The 23,893-nt window shown below is 43.1% G+C and overlaps 1 protein-coding gene across 5 annotated transcripts in view; it reads left to right on the forward strand.

Annotated features, from left to right (window-relative positions):
* Frem1 (FRAS1 related extracellular matrix 1) overlaps positions 1 to 23,893 on the forward strand; it is a 154,717-nt gene that overhangs the window by 83,096 nt on the left and 47,728 nt on the right. For 3 of the 5 annotated variants that reach the window (XM_040757230.1, XM_005082165.4, XM_040757229.1), the window contains 8 exons: positions 295 to 489; positions 1,665 to 1,850; positions 3,199 to 3,395; positions 6,341 to 6,545; positions 10,010 to 10,154; positions 13,704 to 13,845; positions 16,874 to 17,069; positions 21,632 to 21,896. In XM_040757230.1, the coding sequence (XP_040613164.1) occupies positions 295 to 489; positions 1,665 to 1,850; positions 3,199 to 3,395; positions 6,341 to 6,545; positions 10,010 to 10,154; positions 13,704 to 13,845; positions 16,874 to 17,069; positions 21,632 to 21,896 (1,531 nt within the window). Of the gene's footprint in view, positions 1 to 294; positions 490 to 1,664; positions 1,851 to 3,198; positions 3,396 to 6,340; positions 6,546 to 10,009; positions 10,155 to 13,703; positions 13,846 to 16,873; positions 17,070 to 21,631; positions 21,897 to 23,893 lie in introns of those variants that run through there. The other 2 variants (XM_040757231.1, XM_040757233.1) reach the window with 2 other exon arrangements.

The raw sequence follows: 23,893 nt of genomic DNA on the forward strand, positions 1-23,893 counted from the left end.
TAGAATGGAAGAATGAAGCCATCCCTACCCAAGCTCAGTGTCTGCCTCTTGAGTATTTGTGAATTGTCAGACCCTTGTTAGCCCTGCTTTGCTCCTATATGTGGTGGTCTGTGGTTAGCATGGATTTCACAAGAGGCAACGGATGGAAAACATTTTTGTATTATTTTCCTGACTGTATTTAATTTTGTAGTGATAAAACTGAGTTTCATATTTTATCCCATAAATTCCTTTCTTTTCGACTCACTGCGGGCAGAAAAGGTAGAGTGGAGTTGATCTTGGTGCTCTGTTTTTCAGGTGGGGAGATTGGCCTGGTGCCTTGTTTTGACACCATTATATTGGTGGTTTCGGATGGTGAAGCCGACCCTTTGGTGAATGGCTGTTGCTACAATGGACCTAATCCACCTGTTCCTCTCCATGAGTCCTTTCCCATATACAAGCTCAACATCACAGTGCATCCAGTCAACAACCAGCCACCTTCAATTATAATAGGTGACCTTGTTGTTCCTATGAGTAGAATTGTCTTGGTGTCATACTCAAGGCTCAGCAAAATAATTCTCTTAGATTAGAACATCACTAAATACAGTTGTCATCCAGGAATCATCAACCAAAATATATAATAATCCAAAATCTGTAATAAAAACAGTCACAGAGCAAAAGAATTTACTTGCTTGAAAATGTATGTATTTCCATATATAGAGAAAATACAACAGCATATGAGTCTTTGTGTGTGCACCTTACAGCAAGGAGGTTGAGATCCTCAAATATACTGGATTTTTTCGCATGGGAAAATATCATTTGCCTGCTGGAGAGAGAATAATTTATTTAACCATAATAATTTCTATTAGAGCAGAATGCATTTACCATAGAGACCATTTATATACATTTAAGCTTATGAGCTTCTCAGGGAGTTAACTCTTCAGAGGCACTATGTATATGTTCTGTCTCACAGAAAAAAATAAGCATATGTATGAACGTTCTCGTAATTTGCTAACTATCTCCCAAGCAATGTTCTGGAAAGGAAGCATTATCCCAGCAGAATAATTAAGCACCAAGGCATGAAAAAATGTTCGCTATGAGCAATTCATAACCGCTCTCAGGCAATTAGCACTCTGACAAACAGTGGTAACGACTGATCTTGAGGAGTGCATAAACTACATTTAGTGGCTTATCATTAGAACAGTTTGGCAATTCTTAGTTTCATTTGTCACTTCTATAGAGACACAAGGGAAATCAGAGTTCCTTGAGAATGACTGGAGGGCTGTAGCAGAGCATTTACCATTGCTGCTGCCTTTCCATTATCATCTGGCTGGCATGTATAAGAAAACGCATACCATTCCATAAGTCAAATTAAACCCCATTCGTTACCCCTGCGTTTTTGTTACTGCAAAGAGAATTTATGCCCAGGAAAACGAGCATCTCCCGTGGAAGCATATTTTCCTGTGGGAGGATGCCCTAGTTGGCATTGCACTCACACCCTTTAGTTCTGACTGTTCTGATGGAGGAGTTCAGGCTGACAGAAGTGTGTGTTTTTAAATTTCATTACATTTTTATTTACTTGTGTTGTGTGTGTTCTGGGGTTTGAACTCAGGTCATCGGGTCTGGCAGCAGGTGCCCTTACCCACTGAGCCATCTCACTGGCCTGTGACTGTTGTTTTGGTATACAGGTAGGACGTTCGTGGTGGATGAAGGCTTCTCGCAAGCCCTTACTACCCATCATTTGACCGCCAGTGACCCGGACACCGCCCCGGAAGACTTAGAATTTGTTTTGGTTTCTCATCCCCAGTTTGGCTACCTTGAAAACACACTCCCTTCTACAGGTTTTGAGAAAAGTAACAAGGGCATAAGCATAGGTAAGTCCTAGTCTCCTGACCTGCAATGTCTTGCTAGTGTTCATGGGTGTGACTAGCTGGACCATGCTTAGGAAATGGGCAAGGATTCAAAAACATTCAAGACACCATATAGATTCAAGAGATTATTATGACGATTCTAATTGATATGTTGAATATTAATTGTTTTTCATTTTAACTTTTATCTTAGCTTTTCTTACGAATGAACATTAGTAACTGAAATAATTAGAAAGTTCACTTATGAAAAACATGAATAAACACTGAACTACTCACCTTTCCAAGATCCTTCTAGTAACAACAGCCCTGTGATAGAACTACAGGTCTATCACTACAGGTCTCCTTCTCACAGCCTTCTAGAATTTTTAATGGGTATTGCTGGAAAATACTGAGAAGTATGCTATGAGTGGTACTGAAAGAGAAACCTTGGAATGTTACATTATTTTTTTATGTTTTGTTTTCTGCGACAAGGATTTTCTGAGTAGTCCTGGCTGTTCTGGAACCTAGATCAGGCTAGCCTCCGACTTGGAAATCTAACTGCCCCTACCACCCGTGTGCTGTATCAGGGTCACCTGGCTTAATTTTGAAATTAAAATGTTTCTCAGCTACCAGAATGGCCCTTAATAAAACAAAACAGAAATAAAATAAGAACCCAAATCTTCCGAAGATAATACTTTTAAGTAAGTTACTTTTCAAGCTCTGTTGGAGACATTTCTACTTTTAAATATGAGTGAGATAAGATTTCAGATTAACCAAATTAAAGGTCATGCAACTTTTCTTGAGATTTAACTCACACCTTAGGGCAATAATATTCCTCTTCTGATTTAAGTCTAGGTGAAAATCAAGTCAGCTGAGTCTACCCAGGGCAGTGAGATTTTGATGTCTGTTACACTGATTGATATGGATATCCTTCTGATTTAAGTCTAGTTGAAGATCAAGTCAGCTGAGTCTACTCAGGGCAATGAGATTTTGATATCTGTTACACTGATATGGATGTCCACTCATTTTGCCTTTGTGTCAGAGGCAGCATGCTTCTTAACCCAGGATGGCAAGAGCCACATATCAGAAGGATAATTTAGCCAAGGACACTTCTCTGACTTTCAATTCAGGTGTCTGGAGAGTGACCATGAAGTTCCCTGCATCCCAATTCTGGTTATCACAATTCCATGCTTCAGGCAGATTTGCATCCTTCCTTCTGACCTGTGGTACCTACCTTTCTGTTGACGTCTGGTAGGCATCACACCCGTCCCCGCTGTGATCACATACCTGCTTTACAGAGAAGCAGCTGTTAGAGACTGAAGATACCTGGGAAGTGCTGTTTATCATTTCCCTGTTCTGTCTTCGTGTGTACTAGCTTCGTTCCAGTGGAGAGACATGAAGGCTTTGCACATTAACTACGTGCAGTCCAGGCACCTGAGGGTGGAACCAACTGCCGACCAGTTCGTGGTGTATGCCACAGATGGGGAGCAACGCACCTTAGAGACAACGTTCCGTGTTATCATCAACCCCACAAATGATGAGGCTCCTGACTTTGTGGTACAGAATATCACGGTAAGAAACATACCAGAGTGCTCCTTTTTTTCTCTTATTATTTTCTGATTTTTATTTTTGCCTGGATAACACCTTTATGTTGATCCAGGTGCACCTAATATGTTTGGTGGAGAGTGAGGAAAGCATAATCTTATGCCATATAATTAACCTAGTAATAATGGTAATGGTAAAGTGTGTGTGTGTGTGTGTGTGTGTGTGAGTGAGTGTAATAGAGTACCTACTGCATTTTAGGTCCCAAGTCCTTTCCATGGATTCATAGTTAATCCTCACAATGGGCTTTTGCAGTGATAGTGTTTTTATTGCCATTTCATTACTGAAGAAATGAGGCATAAGCAGGTTAGCTGAGTAACCCAAGAGACTCATGGACATACCAGAATTAAGTCAGTATACTATAATTTTTCTGTATGCTTTTACTTGCAAACAAGAGAATCATACCCACTACTCTATGCTTTACTTTCTAAAGCAAAACTTAACTATATATGTGTGTGTGTGAAATCTTTTCATATCAATTTGTAGCTTCTTTTGAGTATCTATATGATTGTTTAATTCATATACATGCACTAGCAAGTTGAATGAACACAAACACATGGTTTGGCCTCAAAGAAACTTGTGTATTGCTTTGAATAATTTTTGCATCTTGGGCAGGCTATTTCCCTTCAAACTTCTGTTCATTTGGCTTCAAAATATATATACGTAATTTTCTTTGAGAGATTGTTATGGTGATTGAGTTGGCCAAATGCAGTAGGTCCTTAATGAACAACAGTTTTCATTACTATTTAGTGTGTCATCTTTTTTCTAATGCTGACCAAAGCCATTATATCCCCTCATTCTTTTTGCTAAAAATAATCACATTCTAAATGTGAAAGTCTTTATTTGATTTTAATTTCCCCTGAATCTTAACAGCACATGAGCGTCACCTCAGCGTGAGATTTAGGAGCCCACTCCTGCCTTCCTCTTCTTTTGGCTCATGGTTTACTCTGGAGAGCCTTTCAGAGATTATGTGAAGAAAAAAATGATAAATAATCGCTTCTGCACCTATTTCTACTGTCTTTATCTGCCTAGGGCAAGGGCTTCTGGAATAATTAGGCCTCTGGGAAGTTGTCCCTCATTCCTTTGTGGAAATAATCACGTCTTTCACCCATGCTTCCTCACACATACAAACCAGACACAGATGCTTGGTCACTGGGCAGAGACAACCTTTAAACTTCAAGAATTGTTGTATTCTTCACATAACACATTTGGTTTTCATGTTAGAAAATGTCTTTATTGTGTAGATAGTTGGGGCCCTATCAAAATGTTTCGGTTTGATATAACCCTTTGCAAACCTGTTTAGTAATAAATATCTGCTTTTTAATTCTCATACTGTCAAGAAAATTCAATATCCAAAAAAAGAATCCTGTAGTTTTTTTTAATTCCTTGGTAATATTGTAGATTGTGAATGAGGCACATGACCACACAATCAAGGGGAGAAAGTTTCATAATGAAACTCTGTAAACATGGAGAACCACAGCACATTTTTAAGTTGCTTTACTAGAGTTCTTAAGGGTGGGGAGAGTGAGATACTGGCAACAATTATTCGATAGGTTTATCCTTATGAATTAATCTAAGATGACTTTTGGTCTTTAAGTCAAAAGATCAAATAAGAGCAGCATTGTTTTTGTTCAAATATCTCAGCGCACCTGCAGGAATGGTCCCTGCAGAGCCAGTGGGAAGAGTTGGAAAAGAAAGCATAGGTACTTAGAAAGTGGTCCTCTCGCTGTGAAGGTAGCCTGCTGGTCTCCATTCTTTTATGGTTCTTGTTTCTTGAAGTTCAGACCTTCCTATTGGTAGACAGGTCTTCCCAGTCCTTCCTGACTTTGACTCTTGAGAACTTCTGTACCACCTCCAGAACGTAGCAAGTGGACTTGCAGACCCCAGGAAGCATGTGTAGAATTTGTGTACTTTATTACTTAGATCTTGTATTTCAGAACAAAACCTAAATATTTCCCTGTCCTGTTCTCTCTGAGAAAGGAAAACAAACAAACAAAAAACAACAACAACAAAAAACAAAGACAAGATTGCCAAGTACTAGACTGCCACGAGTTTTAAATGACTAAAGCCTTCTTTTGAAGCAATAAGAACTCCACTGTGGTGTGTGTGTCTCTGCCTCTGCCTCTGCCTCTGCCTCTGCCTCTGCCTCTGCCTCTGCCTCTGCCTCTGCCTCTGCCCCCCTCTCTGTGTGTGTGTGTGTGTGTGTGTGTGTGGGTGGGTGGGTGTGTGTGTGCGTGTGTAGGAGGCTCTCAAGTGTCCTGCTCTGTCACTCTATGCCTTATTCCCTTGAGGCAAGGTCTATCACTTAACCTGGAGCTTAGGCTAGCAGGCAGCAAGCCCCAGAGATCTTGCTTTCTTGGCCTTCCACAACACTGAGCCTATAGGTGCTCTCCCAGCTACACCCAGCTTTTTACTGTCTAAATAAGAAAAAATTCAGTTGTATGTGTTTCTGCACAAAAATACATGTGATTAATGAGGGCATGCATACCACAGCCCAGGTGTCAAGGATGGAGGGCAACTTTGTGGATCTATTTCTCTACACTTTCATGTGAGCTTCAAGAGTTGAGCTCTCCTGTCGCCAAGGCTTGTGTGTGTGGCGAGCGCCTTTACCTACCGAGCCACCTCAGCAGCCCCACCCACAACATATATGCCTTAATCACACGCCCTGCGTTGTGCATGGAACTAAAGAACACTTCGAGTCTTTAGAAAAGATCTGAGAGAGATGAATAGATTCCTTTTTATACTCCTGGGTACTGGAAATTTCGTTTTCTAGAACGCAGTATCTGAACACGTCATGGGACAATTGAAATAGGAAGTCTTTCGTATAAGTGGGGTGGATTTTTACAGCTTTTCAAAAGAAATGGAGAAAAGGCTCTATTTCCCACTGGTGACTCTGTTGGTTTGCTCCTTCTCAGGTGTGTGAGGGTCAGACAGCGGAGCTGGATTCTTCCATCATCGCTGCTGCTGACAGGGACATCCCCAAGGACCCCTTGCTCTTCAGCATTACTCGCAAGCCCCAGCATGGCCTCCTCATCAATGTGGCCCTCAGCAAAGAGTCTCCTCAGACCGAGCCGCTGTATCATGAAATCCACAACTTCTCCGTGGACCTCCTCAAGACTGGTAGGCCATGTTCCACTTCTATTCACCTGATGTTGGTGATGCAATGACCTGGCCCATCCCTGTGTGTACTCTAAAGGTGTAAGAGTAGGAACAGAAATTAGATAGGTGGGTACCAGAGGATGGGGGGAGAGGGAAGAAATGAGCTGTTGATTAAGTTTCAGTGTAACACAACAAGGTTTCAGCCATCCATTTGTACACTGTGGTGACTGTAGTTAGTAATGTAATATGTAGTATAGCTGGACATTACTAATAGTGCACACATGTACAACGAGTTGAGCTAATGCACATTAGTGTGAGGTAAATATGTCACAAGTTGCACATATACCAAAATGTCATGCTGTGTTTCATGCTAACGAATTTTTGTTAAGTAAAACATAAATCCGAAAACTGTTTTACTCCACTAAAGATACTAACAAATCATAGGAATAGGGGGACAGAGTATATACTTTATTTGTTAATCTCTTCAGACTGAGTTATGGGTTCTTGATTAGCTAGAGGCATACGGCCTCAGCCAGACATTGCAGACGGTTGAAGCTGTAGTGGGATGTTTTCTTTGACTTTTATAATACCGTTAACAATTATATTGGTGATTATCAGTACTTTAACACAGAATTTTAATCATAATTTAAAATTTCTTTTCCAAACGATTGAGATCATGGGACTAAATTTCAAGAGGCTTGCCTGCCAAAATTTCCACAGTTGAAACAAATATAGATTCACATATAATAACCATTCATTAGTCTCTGTGGAGATAATGTGTTCTTTAGGGAAATGACACACTGGAGCAGCCTGAATTGTTTTTTAATTACTTTTTAAACAACCTTATCCCATTTTCCAAGTATAAAAATACTTTGAAAAATTTGAGCAAGTATGCAGCTCTAGAATTAGTGCCTAATCTCATGGTCGTTTCTTCGCTGTGCATTTCCAACCTGGAAGACCTTCCCTCACCTTGGGTAGGCCAAGATGGCACCTCCAGATACAGCCCTCTCCTCATACCTATTCTCTGGGCTCTGGTCTAGCACTCTTTGGCTTTTCTCCTCCTGTTTTTCAAGTATTTGTTTCTCTAACTAGAATGCAGTCTCTTTGTCCCCAAGATTGTTTTGTAATAGCTGCAGGTGCCATCTCATGTTTGAACCTGAAGAGCCAATTCATAGTCCCAGTTTTCGTGAACAGCAAAGAAATAAATTCTGGAACTGTAGGGCTAATATGACCAAATCAGTTCCCATGTGCTACAAATAACATAGTTACAAACATAAAGAAAGTAGCTTACCATCTACTCTCAGGAAGGTCTGGTTTTTATTGATCATTCGTTCGTTTGCTTGTTGGTTCTTTTCTGTTGTCTGAGCTGGGTTAGATGATGAGCCCCTGTAATTCCAGAACTGAAAGAGCCTGAAGCAGGGGGATCGAGGGCCCAAGGCTCTCAAGGCCACCCTTAGCTCCACAGGGAGAGTTTTGTGCATTTGGGGGGAGTTGTGGAGTTTCTGGGTGCTGTAGCTGACATGTAAAGGTCAGAGGACTTGTGGGGTTTGGTTTGCTCTTTCCACCATGTGGATTCTGGGGCTCAAACTCAGTTGTGAAGACAGGAACCTTCACTTACTAAGCCATTCAAAGACCAGGGCAGTGTTTTTAAAAGTAATGTTATCAGATTAAATAAGGGTTGTTGAGTGTAGCCTTCCCCTCCATCCTCCTGGGCCCTGCCACAGTTGCAGTCCCCAAATAATACACAAGACACTATTAATTATGAAGCTTCTGGCCATTTGCTTGTTTCTTACTGGCTAGCTCTGACTTAAGTGTTTAACCCATCTAAGTATTTCTCTTACCGGAGAAAAGTTCTGGACCTCTTACTTCTATGGCGGCTACCTGATGACTCCCTCTGTTTCTCTTTCCCAGAATCCTCCTTGACTCCTAGTCCCACCTATCTTGCTTCCCTATTGGCCAACAGTGCTTTATTCAACAACCAATAAGAGACAGATTTCAGACTGACATCTCCCACCAAAGGGTCATGTGCACATTGTGTAAATTTGGATAGCGTGTAACCAATTCGAACAAAAACTAAAACTTGGTCCCATGAATGCATATTTTGATGACATTTTTGAAAGTCAGGTTTTACTTACATTTTATTTTTGTTTCACTTATAGCTATATTAAAAAGAAAACCAAAAGATTTGAATATATTCTCACAAACATCCCACCCCTAAACATACAGAATTTACCCCCCTCACCATACAGGTAATTCATACTCACTTCATCTGAATTCTAAATAGTACCTGGAATACTTTTGGCAACTACAGTCTTTGGCTATATGGAAGTACCACGTTACAATTTTTCATAGCTGTGTCCTACTGTAAGCATTTTTCATTTCTTAGCATTAATGGTCATAGGTCAGCAAACATTTTGCATAAATCCATTAGTATTTCTAGAGCCTTATAGTACCTTTTGAAAATAGTAAATTAAAGTTTTCAATCGAATATCCAAAGGACCATTGTGTAGGGTTGAAAGAAACATGACTAAAGGTAGGTTTTTTTGTTTTGTTTTTTAAGGTAGTTTTTATAGTGAAGTGTTGAACTACTTAGGATTATCTTTGGTGACTGGCTCCAGATAGATCATACTTTAATTTTTCACACATAGTTCACTTTCCCAGATTTGTTTAAATGCTGTATTACCTTTGTTCTTACATGGTTTGTGTGGTTTCCTTGTTTTATTGTTTGTTTGTTTGTTTTGTTTTTTCTCTCCCTTTTTTTAAAATATAAGTTAGAAACAAATTTGTTTCACATGTCAATCCCAGCTCCCTTTCCCTTCCCCTTCTCCCTATCCCTCCCCAGCAGACCCCCCAGCTCCCCACCCAATCTCCACTCCGATCCACAGGGAGGGTGAGGCCCTCCATGGTGAATCTCCAGAGTCTGTCATGTCATCCAATGTAGGGTCTAGGCCCTCCTTCAAGAGTCCAGGCTGAGAGAGCATCCCATATTGTGGGATGGGCACTCAAAGTCTATTTGTACGCCAGGGATAAATACTACCCAAGGCCCCATAGATTACCTAGGCCTCCTCACTGATACCCACATTCTGGAGGTCTGGGTCAGTCCCATGCTTTCCACACAGCCATCAATCTGGGGTCCAAGCACTCCCCCTTGTTCAGGCCAACTGTTTCTGTGGGTTAAACCAGCCCAGTCTTAACTCCTTTGCCCATCAGTTCTCTCTTTCTGACACTGGATTCCAGGAGTTCAGTTCAGTGTTTATCTGTGGGTATCTGCCTCTGCTTTCATCAGTCACTGGATGAAGGTTCTGTTTTCCTTGTTTTAAAGAAGGAAGTTTAATGCGTCATGAATGACTCCACAAAACAGAGTTCATGTCACTCTACTGTACCGATTAGTGAGCCCTGGGAACACTGAGACCTGATGTTAAAACGCAGTATCTGTGAAAAGCGGATGGGTCAACCAAAGAGAGACTGTCCTTCTCCTCTTCCAGGAATGAAGCTGGCCTATGTCCACGACGACTCGGAGAGCCTTGCTGACAACTTTGTGATCCAGCTTTCTGATGGGAAACACAAAGTACTTAAAACCATTTCTGTCAGTATCACCCCGGTGAACGATGAGAAACCAACACTAAGCAAGTAAGCTGCCTGAAGGGCCTCCCTTCAGATTTCCACAAAGTTCTGTGGCTCTAGGTACACAGCGAGAAGCAAGGCTTCCCTCACACCCATCTTGCACAAGTGCCCTGCCACTCAAGCATCAGGAGCCTCCAGTGTAAATGCTGGGGAATGTGACCTAAACAATTAGTCTTTAAATGATTTCATCCTTCCCTGAAATTTAAGTATAAAATAACTGAACATATCATGCTAAAATGCATGTGTGCATGTGTGTGCTCTCTCACACACATGTGCACGTGCACACACACACACACACACACACAAAGTACAATTCATAACTCGACTGAAGGTGCCCACGGTTCCCACAATAGATTTCATCAAATTTTTAACTAAAAGTGATCAAGGGAAATGCTCAGTCCCACTTGGTTCATCATCTTTGTATTTCTCTATCAATCTGTACTATGTCCCATATGGATCAACACCCCACTATCGCATATCAAAAATCTTAGAATTCTACAATTATGAACTGTAAAACGTGTTGGCAACTCCCTTGCATAGGGTTGCATTTCTATAGTGCCAGAATTTTTTCTGCAGTTATCAAGTGTCACAGTTTACAGACAGCAGAGATCTTCAGGAGGCCCAGCAGGCCTTTAGGGCTAGCTGTAGACATGTCTGGCTCTTGAGGTTTCTGCTGAGATGCCCTCTTATTTAATGGTGTAGCCATTAAGCGTTAAGTAGACCACTGGAATTTCATCAGGCTATGAAACCTTCCAGGAAAACTTTAAACTCTAAATTCTCCTGGACTTTGTAGGGAAAGAGACCAGACAAATCCCCATCTTACCCTGTCAGACCTTCACCGTTCCTTTACGTGCCAAACGCTCCGTACAAAGTGTGATGGAAAATGTTGATGGTAGTGTTTGGAAGGCTGCTTCTCAGACACCAGCTCTAAGAATACATAGGAAATGTCTGTGTCTTCATTTCAATGCTCAAATTGACAATTCAGATTGACTTGACGTTCATTTATAAATGTGAAAGATGCTGTAATCCTGGAACCCAGGAGAAAGCAGGATGAATTCAAGGCTAACCTGGGTGACACAGTGAGTTTGAACCCAGCCTTTCCTACATGAGAGGACCTGGAATAGTGGGGAGGATATTATGTTGTTATAAACCTCTTTGTCATCATCACTTGAAGAAGGGAGCAAGATGAAAGCTGGTGTATATTAAGTACTTATTAGGTGGCAGACACTTAACTAAGTCCTTCGTACACTAGATTATTAACTCCTCAGCCACTCACTCACCAAGACCAGAGAAGGAAAGGAGTCTGTTAACTGCAGAGCTACAGCGTCACTGCTAAACCCTAGCAACAGCTATTGCTACAAAGTCCCCAAATCTCGACGGGCGTTGGTGGCGCACGCCTTTAATCCCAGCACTCCGCACTCCGCACTCCGGAGGCAGAGGCAGGCAGATCTCTGTGAGTTCTTGTCTGGTCTACAGAGCAAGTTCCAGGACAGTCTCCAAAACAATACAGAGAAACCCTGTCTCGAAAAACCAAAAAAAAAAAAAAAGTTCTCAAATCTCTTTCAAGCATGCTTCAGAAGCCCTCCTTTGTAAAATAATAATAATAATAATAGTAATAATAATAATATTATACAAATAGGTGTAATAGTAATTATTGCACCTATTTGTGGGCCACAGTGTGATGTTTCAATGAACGCACATGAAGTCAATGATCAGATCTGTGTGACTGGCCTACCTGTCACATCAGACATTGATCCCTTTACTCCCTCAGTGGATGGAATGATGCTACCTAGCACCTTTTCATAGGATTGTTACAAGTAAGATATGTAAAAGTGCTTGAGAGTCTGCGCACAGTAAGAGCTCACAACTACTCTTTGTTGTCCTCAAGCAGCTCTCCCCATCCCAGAAACACAAAGACAATCTGGCGCCTGCCCTGTTCTTTTCTGCCAAGAGTAGCTTGGTCTTGGCTGGCACTTGACCCCATATCCTTGATGGTTCTTTAGATGCTGTTAGATGCTTCTGTCCCCCAAGTTCTGGCCCAACAGCCCACCTGTCGTGTGCATGGCATCTGTGTTCCACTTCAGATGCTCATAGTCTTTCCTCCTTAGGAAGCTGCATCAACTCATGCAGACCTGTGGGATCAGACAGTAGGTAACTACGTGAGCAGGCAGTCGGTAACTGCAGAGCAGACAGTTGGCAGCCATGGGAGACACTAGATAAGACCAATGTCCCACCTTCCTGTCCTCCAGAGGCTCAGTCTGGGTCCTGCTCTGTATGGTTCCTCAAAAGATCCTAACTGGGCACTGTGTTGTGCATCTGCAGTCTCAGTCACTTGAGAGGATGAGGCAAGCGGATGTCTTGAGTCTAAAGGTTAGGGCCATCCTGAACAACTTAGTCAGGCCCCCTTTCTTCAAACAAGACAAACCAAAACCAAAAGGTAAACTTAGAAGAGTCTATTAGGATTGAGTCTCAACTGTCTTTAGCAGAAAAATCACCCACTGTTGCCTTTCCCTTTCCTTTCTCACTGGCTCCCATCTTTCCGCCTCCAGAATCCTTTCTGGATGAATTATCTGTAACACAGTCCTTTCCCAGTGTCCCTTTTGGGGTAACTGTGACACTTGTCATCGCTGACCTGTAATTCTGGCACTCTCTTCCTGGCACATTCATCTTCCTCATAGTGACTTGAGGCGGTTTCATCTTACAAGAAGCCCCGCTAATCTCCGCAAGCCCCAGCCAGCAGACCCATCAGCTCTAGAATCCTGTAGTCGGCTCACGCTCTCCCCTAGAGAAGCAGATGAAGTTTCCCACTCCAATCAAGAAGTTGCCAGTCCTGGGATAGCAGGGATCCCTCCTTGAATGAGAGAGGTTGGAACGGAGTGTCAGGCATCACCTGATCCCAGAGGAGAGCTAGAACATTGGTGGATAGAAATCCCTTCCCCACTGGGGTGAGGCCAGAGGAAGACTGCAGTGCCCACACGGAAGCTGCAGCTGTCACTGCCCCATCTGCTCATGCATCCAGTGGCTGTCCAGATGCCCGACACTATGGGGGTGCCTCCGCTTCTCCAGGAAGATGAGCCTGCAAAGACCACATGTACCAAGGCCTTTTCAGGAGGAGGGAGAGGATCACAGATAACACAAGAGTATCAGCAGCAGGAGCACATTCAGACAGACCTGTAGGACACTATACTATATAAGTCATTTTCAGGAAGGTTCTGTCTGTCTAGTTAGAACTATAATGCCCTGACCTACTTTCTTCATGGAGATATAGTAAGCATTAAAAGAAAGACTAGAAGCAAAACCATTATATAAACTACATTTAACTTAGAAGATTGTAAAGTTCTACTGTGAACTAATAGAATCTCTCACATAGCACCCTAGTCAAGGCTCACACCCCTTTTCAGACTTTGGAATACAACTCGCAGTTTCCAATACTTTGCTCCTTAATTATTATTTCTTAATCCTTGAAGGTGGATCCTGTGATAATCAATACAAGTTCCCCCTGCTGAATTTGTGGCTTCCATTTTCATATCAACATGGGCATTTTCCTTTCTACAGGAAGGCTGAAATATCAATGAGCATGGGAGACACACGTGTTCTGTCTAGTGCTGTTCTTTCAGCCATAGATAAAGACTCACCCAGGGAGACGATTCACTATGTATTTGAAAAACTTCCCCAAAATGGGCAACTTCAGCTTAAGGTAAGTGGCCCTTGAACACAGTTATTTAATTGCTTATTATTGTTACTTTTTAGTGCTTTTGGGTTTTTAAAGATTTATTTATTTATCATATATACAGAGTGTTCCTCCTTATCATATATACAGAGAAGCCCTTTAACATTCATTTCCCAAAGCAGGCATAAATTTTATCATCACATACATTCATACAATTGAATTTATTCTCCAATAGGCATGTTTTTCACTCAAAAGCAAAGCATTTAATTTTCCTTTGCCAGGAATTTCCTTTATCAACTTGTAATAAATTTCACCAACACTGAGGGTCTTCACTGCTTCCTTCTCCTGAGAATTGTCCCTAGGTCTGGAAGGAAGGGCTTGCCTGGTTGGAACAAGCTGGCTTCTAAGGAGAAATCAGCATATTTTGGGGTACCTACATCCCCACCAGACATTTTCATGTTGAGTGATGTGACTTAGCTGTTTTTCTTTTTTTCAGAATTCCTCTTTTCAATCAGGAATCTTCTAAAAGTGCCGCCACTCCCCCTTCTTTTCCTCCCCTTCACCCCTTCTAGTGTCTCTGCCCTCCCCTCCCATTCCTGTACCACTCTCTTTACCCCTCTCATTTTCCCTGCCGTGCTCGAAACCATTCTCAGGAGCGTGGCAACTTTTAAACCTGTCTTTACTTTGAAGCCTCTCTTCCCAGCCTCATGAGAATGTATGAGAGGATAAACCTCGAATCAAAAACCACACCAGGGAGTAGTGGTTCATGTGACGGCCCTCCCACCCCACTCACTGATGGCTGGCATGTCTTAGGAACTGCTGTATCTGAGTCTGGCAAACTACACGGCAGTAAGTCAGCATTCCTGCGTTTGTATGCATTCCCAACCTTTAGCAGAAAGCAAGAAGTGTGGAAACACGAAGGCACACGAAGGGTTAAGTCGCGGGTTCTGGGGCTAACTGTCCCAGCAGCTAGCTCAGGCCCTCTTGACTCCTTTCAGTCCTGTAACAGCACATTTCCAGTCTATTCGGATTGCAGGCATGATGCTTAATCATTAGTGTGACACGAATCACAGATCAGCGCTTGAGAGGGTCAGCTGACTCATGGGTCAAAACGTCTATTTGAACGGTGGCTAGAGACCAGCGACAACCTCTAGCCAGCCTCGGTGTGATTGCCTGAATGCTTGAGTCTTAATCTAACGCAGGCTCAGTTTAGAATGGAAAAGCAGCGAGGATCCTTTCTGTGGGGAACAGCTTGATTATCAGAGTGTGGGTACCACAGAGAGTCGGAGAGAAGAGCAATCAGTGATTTAAATTGAGGTACAGCTGTGTCCTTGTTTCATTTCAAAGCATAATGAAGCAGAAACACCGCGAGGGCGCACACGTTTGGGTGGCTCGGGGCCTGAGCTGCTTCGGGTATGAGATGGTCCAGATGGGTCCAGAGTCCCATCAGACTGCACACCATTTTCTCACACCTCCCTTGGGCTCACTGAGGCTGGCTGACTGAGGCTAGGGACTGGGCCTCCAGGCCTCCTGGACTCACAAGACTTCTTGTTTGCTTGTTAGCTCTGCTTCGGTTATTTTTTTTTTTTCATTTTCTGTTTCTCTTTTTTCCTTCCTCTTCCTTTTTCTGGCATCAGATGATTCAGTCAAGTCAAACCCATGTTTGGGAATGCAAATAAGAATTAGAAACAAGAGAGGAGATGATGCCTTCCCCCTGCATTTATTTTCTAGGACAATATTACCAAGAGGAGAAGTTAAATTGTGTCCTACGCTGCCTGGTCTAAAAGGGTCTATTTGAAAGTCTATACTTGCAAATAGACTTCATAAAAGAAGGAACCTAGCTCATCTACTTGCAATATAAGTACCCAGTGGACCTGTAGTAGAACATAGGTCTGCAAATGTCACATGGGCAAAATAGTAAAGAAGAAGAAATCCCCCAAAGTTAAACAGCTCAGGATAAGGGATGATGTGGTGGGAGGAGCCCAAGACTTGCTGGGAACTGGGGGTGGATAGCCAACAAGGAAAACACAAATGACTTACATGTGTTTTAGTCTGTCAACCAGACAGGTAAACTACAGCATAATTTATATTGTGAATCACTGGAAATGACATTTTCCTCCATTTATACTAGAATGACTTTTGTGAGCCATTCTTAGGAAAAGCCATGCTTGGAACTGAGGAGAATTAAGGTAGGGTTATTACACAATGTACGATCAGTATTTTATTCCCTGATACTTTCCTATCTCTAAGCCAGTCTGCCACCATAAAAACTTCTAGCAACAACAACAAGCCACAATTTCTGCCCCAAACCAGGCAAAACACATGCTTAACTAGGGTTGATGAGTTGGGCTTTGATGGAAAATGTGGATGACACTGAATTTATACTTTCTACTGACCGTGTGTGTGTGTGTGTGTGTGTGTGTGTGTGTGTGTGTGTGTGTGTGTGATGGGAATCTGATGGCTTTCTTTAGGTTTTAGTAAGGCTAGACAGTGGGCTGGGGGAAAATGCCAGTGCATTCTGGTTTTGTTTTCCCTGCTGAGCCTGGAAACAAATAAGCCACTTTGAAAAGGAAAACAAAACCCCAAAAAGAGCTTTTATTACTTGTGCAAAAATAAAAGCTAAGATAAATAAAAAGAGGAAACTCCAAAAGAAACATTTAATTTCTAAGCAGCCCATTCCAGCAGCTGATTGCCCACCTGCTCTCGTTAATTGGGCTATTTCATCAGCCATGATTACTGATGATAAATACCTCAGAAATACCAATGCTGCTGAATGACCTTGTCAAAAGTCCACTGGTTGAAGCTGTTTTTATCCAAGGTCTTAAATTATTTTAATATTTTTCTTTGAAAAGAGAAGTACAATATTTCTTTGAAAAGAAAAAGTACTCATTATTATTTTAATATATTTCTTTGAAAAGAAAAATTAAAAAATAGGCAGCACCTAGTGTACAATTTCCCCCCAAGAGTTCCTATTAGGGGTTTTCATGGCACGGGGGAAATCACCACTAACATAGCTGGGGAAGCCAGGGCTCTGGCTCACTGTGCCTCTTTTCAGATAGGAAGGGACTGGGTCCCTCTCTCAGCTGGTATGCAGTGTACCCAGGAGGACGTGGACCTGAACTTGCTGAGATATACACACACTGCCAAGATGGGTTCCCAGGATGGAGACAATTTCACATTCTACCTTTGGGATGGGGACAACAGATCACCTGCCTTTGACTGTGACATCATCATTGAAGACTCGGGGAAAGGTAAGACTGCACTTACCCAAGTTTCCTGGGACCAGAATTGTCAGTAGAAGTCAGCTGGTGTAAGTGAACACTCGTGTGCTATAGGCCAAGAGCCCCTCCTGACTTCCACAGGCTTCAGGGACACACCTGGTGTACAGACACACACGCAGGCAAAACAGCAACATATACAAATGACATAATAAAAAGGAAGACATAAAGGAAAAATGTTTAACAAAGGAAAATGTAAGGTCTTGATACTCTACTGCACTGCTCTATAATTTATGACTCCAATTTACACGAGGAAGTTAAGAATCATACCTTGTTCACAGTCCCAGGTCTCAGCATTTTCAGATTAAGCAGTCTTCGATCTTTAGGTTTCCTTGACTGAATGCTTCCTTGTTTTGCCTTGGTTGAGGATGCTCAGAATTAAATGTAGTCATTTAATGTAATTTAAAAGAAAAAACTATTTTATATGTGTGGTATAATTACACTTGTCCTGCATTAATTTTTCATCATATGAGTTAATATTTCTTTGGGGGCACATTTACATTTTATTTACAGGCTTTCCAGCTATAAAATGTGTTCTATGCCTAAGAACAGTCAGTAGATACGTGAGATGATTCTGAATACATTTGTTCTTCTCTGTAAGAGTATCACTGGTTTGGTTTTGATAACATCCAGGAGAAAGGAGCCTCAGTTGTGAAACTGCCTCCCTCAGTGTGGACTGTAGGCAAGTCTGGGGGCGTTTTCTTGACTGACGATTGGTGTGGGAGGGGCCAGCCCACTGTGAATGGCACCACCCCTGGACAGGTGGTCCTGGGTTGTAGAAGAAAGCAGGTTGAGCAAGCCATGGGAGCAAGCCAGTAACCAGTGTCCCCCTTCTCCCCCCATGGCTTCCTGCCTCCGGTTTCTACCTTGGGTTCTCTCAGTGATGACGGACTGAGCTGTAAGCTGAAATCCTCCCCTTGCTCACATTGGTTTGGGTCAGTGTTTTATCACTTCAATAGAAACTTAACTAGTACTCTTGTGTAAAAAGGATGTTCAGGCAAATGGAATACTACAAGCATTTTGGCGCAGGCAGGTGATTCTTACTGACTTAGGTTCACAGCACAGAGGAAGCCACTCCTCTGGTACCTGGAGCATCTGCTGTCCCATCACTGCCTCATCTCTGAGGCCACAGTCACTTGGAAGCAAGAGGCTGAGAAAGAGGTCGTAGACCAGGGTCTCACCAGCTCAGCTTGAAGGCAGCTCACCTTTCTCTCATGCCTTCTAGTAGCTGAAGCTTAGTCATAGGCTGTGTTCTGGGAAGTTGGACAATAGAAACTTCAGCAAGTACCAGGAAGGGATGGCACTAGGCTACTGAGGGCCTCGACATACTCTACCGTAATTGATATGCAAGTATTTTTAAAAGGACTTATTAAAACCTGTGAAAGCAGACAGAGTATTTATCCATGAGTATTTATCCATGAGCTTTGCCTGAATGTATGCCTGGTTCCCGTGGGGACCAAAAGATGGCATCAGATACCCTGGAATTGGAGTTACAAATGATTGTAAACTGCTATGTGGGTGCTGGGGACTGAACCCAGGTCCTCTGCAAAGAGCAGCTGGTGCTCTTAACTGCTGAGCCATCCTTCCAGTCCAAAAGTAACTTATCTCAAGTCGAGCCACACTGAGTAGCTAGTCTTACTATCTCCTTCATACAGAACATGCACTTAGCTCTCTCTAGGGCTTATTATAAACAACTTTTAACCTTCCAGTTGTGATGTGTATGTTCTGATTTCCACAATGGCAGGGAGGATGCCATTAGGGGATATTTAGGATGCACAGGTCTGTTGTTTAACTCTATCCATACTCTGCCTTCCCAGTGTTGAGGAGCTGGTGCTCTTCCTCCTAGAGGTGACTATGCCTCTGGGAAAAGTGCTCTGGGACATTTTGAGTTTCCCTTACTGCCTTTGGTGTGTTCATCACCATTACCTCAGAGTGTCTGCAACTTAGATTTTCATTTGCATTTAGAATGGTCTTTGATTCCTGCACCTCAGTTGGACATAAAAGCTCAGTATGCCCAAAATCCCAGTCTGGTCATTTGAAACAGAATTCCGTAATTTTGCCACCCCTGACATTTTGGAATGAATAATCTCTGTTGTAGAGAGTTTCCTTGTGAATTGTGGTATGTTTAGTAGCATAGCTGGCCTCTGCCCGAAAGAAACCAGTAGGATCCTCAGGTAACGACAGCAAAAACGCCTCAATTTTGGTTGGATGGAGCTCAATGCTGAAGAGCATTTGTCGCTTTTGCAGAGGACCTATGTTTGGTTGCCAGTATCTACGTGACGGCTCATAGCCATCTGCAACTCTAGCTCCAGAGGATTTGACACCCTCTTTTGGCCTCTGGAGGAACTAGCCACACACACACACACACACACACACACACACACACACACACACACACACACACACACACACTAAATAAACGTAAAAATACCATCTTGGTGTTTTATTTTTACTTTTTCTTGCTCAAGAGGTTTGTCTTAGTTACTTTTCTATTGCTATGAAGAGATAGGGTGACCAAGGCCATAGTGGGGCATTCAGTTTCAGAGGGTTAGTCCATGACCATCATAGTGAGGAGTATGGCTGGCAGCAGGTTACCATGACTCTAGAGCAGCCCCTGAGTGCTTACATGTCATCCGGGAGCAGCTAACTGGGCTTTGTGTTTTTGTTGTTTTTTTTTTTTTTTTTGAGACTGGGTTTCACATCATCCTGGACCTCATTCTGTAGACCAGGTTGACCTCAAACTCAGAGATTCACTGCCTCTCTCTGATCCCCAAGTGTTAAGATTAAAGGCGTGCGTCACCACCCCCGGCAGCTTTTGTGTTCTTAGTCTACTTCACGTACTTTCTTTCTTGGCAGATACTCACCCACTCGGTGCGGATTACTGAGGATGGGGTGGCACGGTGCCGTGGTTGTGAGCAGCTTCTAGCTGGTGACTTGGAGCCGCTTCTGGCTCTGCCTTTTATTAACGCATAACCTCTGACACCCCAGATTTCTCATCTGTAGCCTGTGGCTTGTGATAAAGCTCCTCCCCTCTGTACAGCTGAGAGCCTAGTACTGTGCCCGACACAAAGCAACCCTGCTCATTTTTATTGTTTACTTATTTTGTGTTGTTAAAAATAGAGATCTGATCAAATACTAAGACGCGACTTAGGGGAAGAAGGGTTTATCTTGTCTTATAGCATTAAGGGGACAATGTGATATTTAGGGGGGGCATGGTGGCGGGAATAAGAGGGAAGTGTGTTATGGTGGGGGAAGGCATGGTACCTCACACTTCTAAGAGGACACAGCATTATCGTGGGGGACGGCATGTGGTGTGAACCAGAAGCAGGTAGCTACCCATTTTGCATCCACAGCCATGAAGTAGGAAAATGAAGGCTGGTGATCAGCTTGCTTTCTCTTTTTTATTTATTCTTGGCTCACCCTATTAATGATACTGCCTACATTCCAGGTGAGTCCTTATCAGTTAGGATTTCTAGGAACACTGAAGTAGACGCACCCAGAGTTGTGTTTCTATGATGACCCTAAATCCAGACAAGTTAACAATGAAGATTAACCACCATTTTTTTTTGGTTTTATGAGACAGGGTTTCTCTATATTGTTTTGGAGGCTGTCGGTCCAGCCCAGCCTCGAATTCACAGAGATCTGCCTGCCTCTGCCTCCCGAGTGCTGGGATTAAAGGCATGCGCCACCACCACCCGGCTAACCATCTTTTTTTTTAGTTTAAAAAGTTTTGAAAATGTCATACATGAGTGTTCTATTTGCTGCCTCTCCAATTCCTTCCAGTTTTTCCCCATGCACCTCCCGTTTCCTCTCAAATTATTGGCCTTTTCTTCTTTAATTGCTATTGCTACATGGAACCTGCTGAGTTTGTAAGTGTGCTTAAGTTTGACCACTTGGGATTGGATAACTTCATCAAGGGCTCACTCTTGGGGAAGACTGCTGGTTCTCCTACTTTCAACAGCCACTAATCGTCTGTAATTCTCCATCTAGGAGTTGATCCTTGTGAGATTTTCCCCATACGCATTGGCCTGTCAACTGGTACTGTCGCTGTGCAGGTCTTGTTTAGATGACCATAGTGTTAAAATTTCATGGGAGAAGCTTCCCTCTCGTATACTCTGATCCTCCAAGTTACAGTGTTTCTGGCCCCTCTTCTGTTATGTTCCCTGAGCCATAGTTAGCAGTGTAAATATATTGGATTTGGGGTTGGGTGCCCCAAAGGCAGTTAGCTGTTCTCTGCATTTTGACCAGTTGTGGATTCTGTGATGGTTTCATCTCCTGCAAAAGGAAGCATCTTTGATAAAGGATGAGAGTACTACTGAGTAATACCATTGACTGCCTTTCTCTCCGGGCAACAAGTATGGCCCCTTTAACACGTGGGGAGCCAGTCCTCAGGGAGGAGGCTGGAGGAGCTGCATCCAGATCAGGTCTAGCCCAGTTCCTCCAGGTCCTGAGACGGAAGTGTGTGGTCGCTTCCACAATAGGGGCATCGAGTACTTTTAAATATGAACCTTAACCAAAATCTCCTTGCCACACAGGTGATATTGTCATTCACGCAAAACCACTCGTGGTAGCCAAAGGTGACAGAGGTTTCTTGACGACCGCCACGCTCCTGGCTGTGGATGGAGCAGACAAGCCTGAGGGACTACTCTACCTCATCACGTCCCCACCTCGGTATGGCCAGGTGGAGTACGTCCACTATCCTGGAGTCCCTATCACCAGCTTCAGCCAAATGGACATAGCAGGACAGACAGTCTGCTACGTACACAAGAGCTGGGCAGCTGTCCCCAGTGACAGCTTCAGGTGAGCCCACGACATGTTTCTAAGTTAATGCTTAGGAAGCCAAAGGAGTGAAGTTAGCATATCAGCACTAGCCATTTTACTGCTGTGTTTCTCTAACTTCTTACATAGCTGAAGGCCACATGAAACAGTGTGACCCTACCAAGGAAGCAACACTAAGTCCTCTTCCAACTCTTCGTTAGCTGTGTTTTCTTCTGTTTCCTGACCATAGGAAAGGTGAAAACAGGCTATTAAGATGATAGAAGCCATGCAAATAACCAGGGCCATGGTTAAAAGCTAAGTGTGGTGAGCAGCTCTGTGTTCAAGCACTTCTCCGAAAGGAACACAAAGAAACGAGAAGACATTCTCTCCAGAAAGGCTTAGAAATGCAATTTCCCCTTTCTGAGTGCATTTCTCTATCTGAGGAAAAGGCACATATTAGCATAATAAATTTGGCATGAGCAGACACTGCCTTTTGACACAACATGTTCCTGTAACTATATCATAAATCACGTTGTCACAAAGTGGATCATATTTCCCCATAGAAACCGTGTTATAATTGGGGACTGTGCACCTGCTCAAGGATTCAGCATCAAATAAATCATTGGGATGAATAACGATCTGGGGTGAAAAGGCAAAGATACAACACTAATGCAAAATCTGCCATCCTTTAAAATGTGGAAATTTGTTTCTAGTCTCACAAAGCAGGAGAAATTCTGAGGGCTCTGTCTAGCGATAGAAAAGCTGGCTGGACTTGTGGTCCCTGATAAAACTGGAGGTCCAGGCCAGGCATCATGGATTAGGTGGTGGGTGTGTGATCCACCTCTTCCCTTCACCAGTTAGAGAGCATATATACAGGACTTCTGATCCCAGTAAGACGGTCCCCATGTCTGTTTAACCTGGACTGCACTACAAAGTAGCATGGGCATAGTAGACTCCCGTATTATCCAATGGGTTGTCAACTCCGATAAATGCCCACCGCCCAGAAAGGCCCCCACATGCAAATACCTCTCTTCTTGGTCATATTTTACCTTTTTAAATTCCTGCTGTGGGAAGCCACGTAAATGTCGGTAAGGATGATTTTGCTTGCTATTTGAGCTTTAATAGTGATTTCTGAGGGATGGGCTAGATTCAGTCCAGGATTACACAACAACAACAAAAATGCCAACGGACAAGAACTGATATTTCCTTCCATCACTCTCTCTCTCCTCCTTCCCTCCCTTTCTCTGTATGTGTGCTCATGTGGGAATGGTGTGTGTGTGTGTGTGTGTGTATGTGTGTGTGTGTGTGTGTGTGTGTGTACCCCAGTGCACGTACATGTAGAATGCAGAGAACAAGGCCGGGTGTTGTTCCCCGAATGCTGTCCATCTTGTTTTTGAGACAAGGTCTCATATTAGCCTTGATCTTACCCAGGAAGCCGGGCTGGCTGGCCAGTGAGCCCAGGAAGCCTCTGCCTCCAGCACTGGATAGCCAGTACACACCAGGACACCCAGCTTTTTTAATGTGGGGTTTAGGGCTCAAATTTACATCCTCATGCTTTTGAATCGAGCTCTTTACTAGTTGATTCATTTCTCCTGCCCCCCTCTGTCTCTTTACTGATGTCCTAAAACAGGAAGAGAATTCTTCAGCTGAGCAGTCTCTGTTCCAAGTCTGTGCTTGAGCAATGTTGATCATTAGTGAAACCATCAGGAGGGACGGTTTCTTCTTCTGTGTCTAAGTGGTATGTTGCCATTGTGAAATAGAGGCTCAGGGTCACGTATTGCCTTTGTGACTCACAGCTCCATGGACTTCACCAAGTTACGCAGCCACTCATATTGCTGCTCCTTCTATGGGACTAGATAGTGCTCACTGCACTTGCCAAACAGTGGAGGGCGGGGCTTCAAGTGGATTAGGCATGTGAAGTGCATACAACACACAGGGAGAACAGAGTTAGTACTGTCTGCCATTGTTGTTACACGGTGTTGCCATTGTTGTTTATTATATCCTTTCCATGGCCACTGTCTCGCCTTCTGTCTTTGCAT

The sequence above is a fragment of the Mesocricetus auratus genome, unplaced genomic scaffold, assembly GCF_017639785.1.
Source record: "Mesocricetus auratus isolate SY011 unplaced genomic scaffold, BCM_Maur_2.0 Super-Scaffold_100014, whole genome shotgun sequence".
NCBI lineage: Eukaryota > Metazoa > Chordata > Mammalia > Rodentia > Cricetidae > Mesocricetus > Mesocricetus auratus.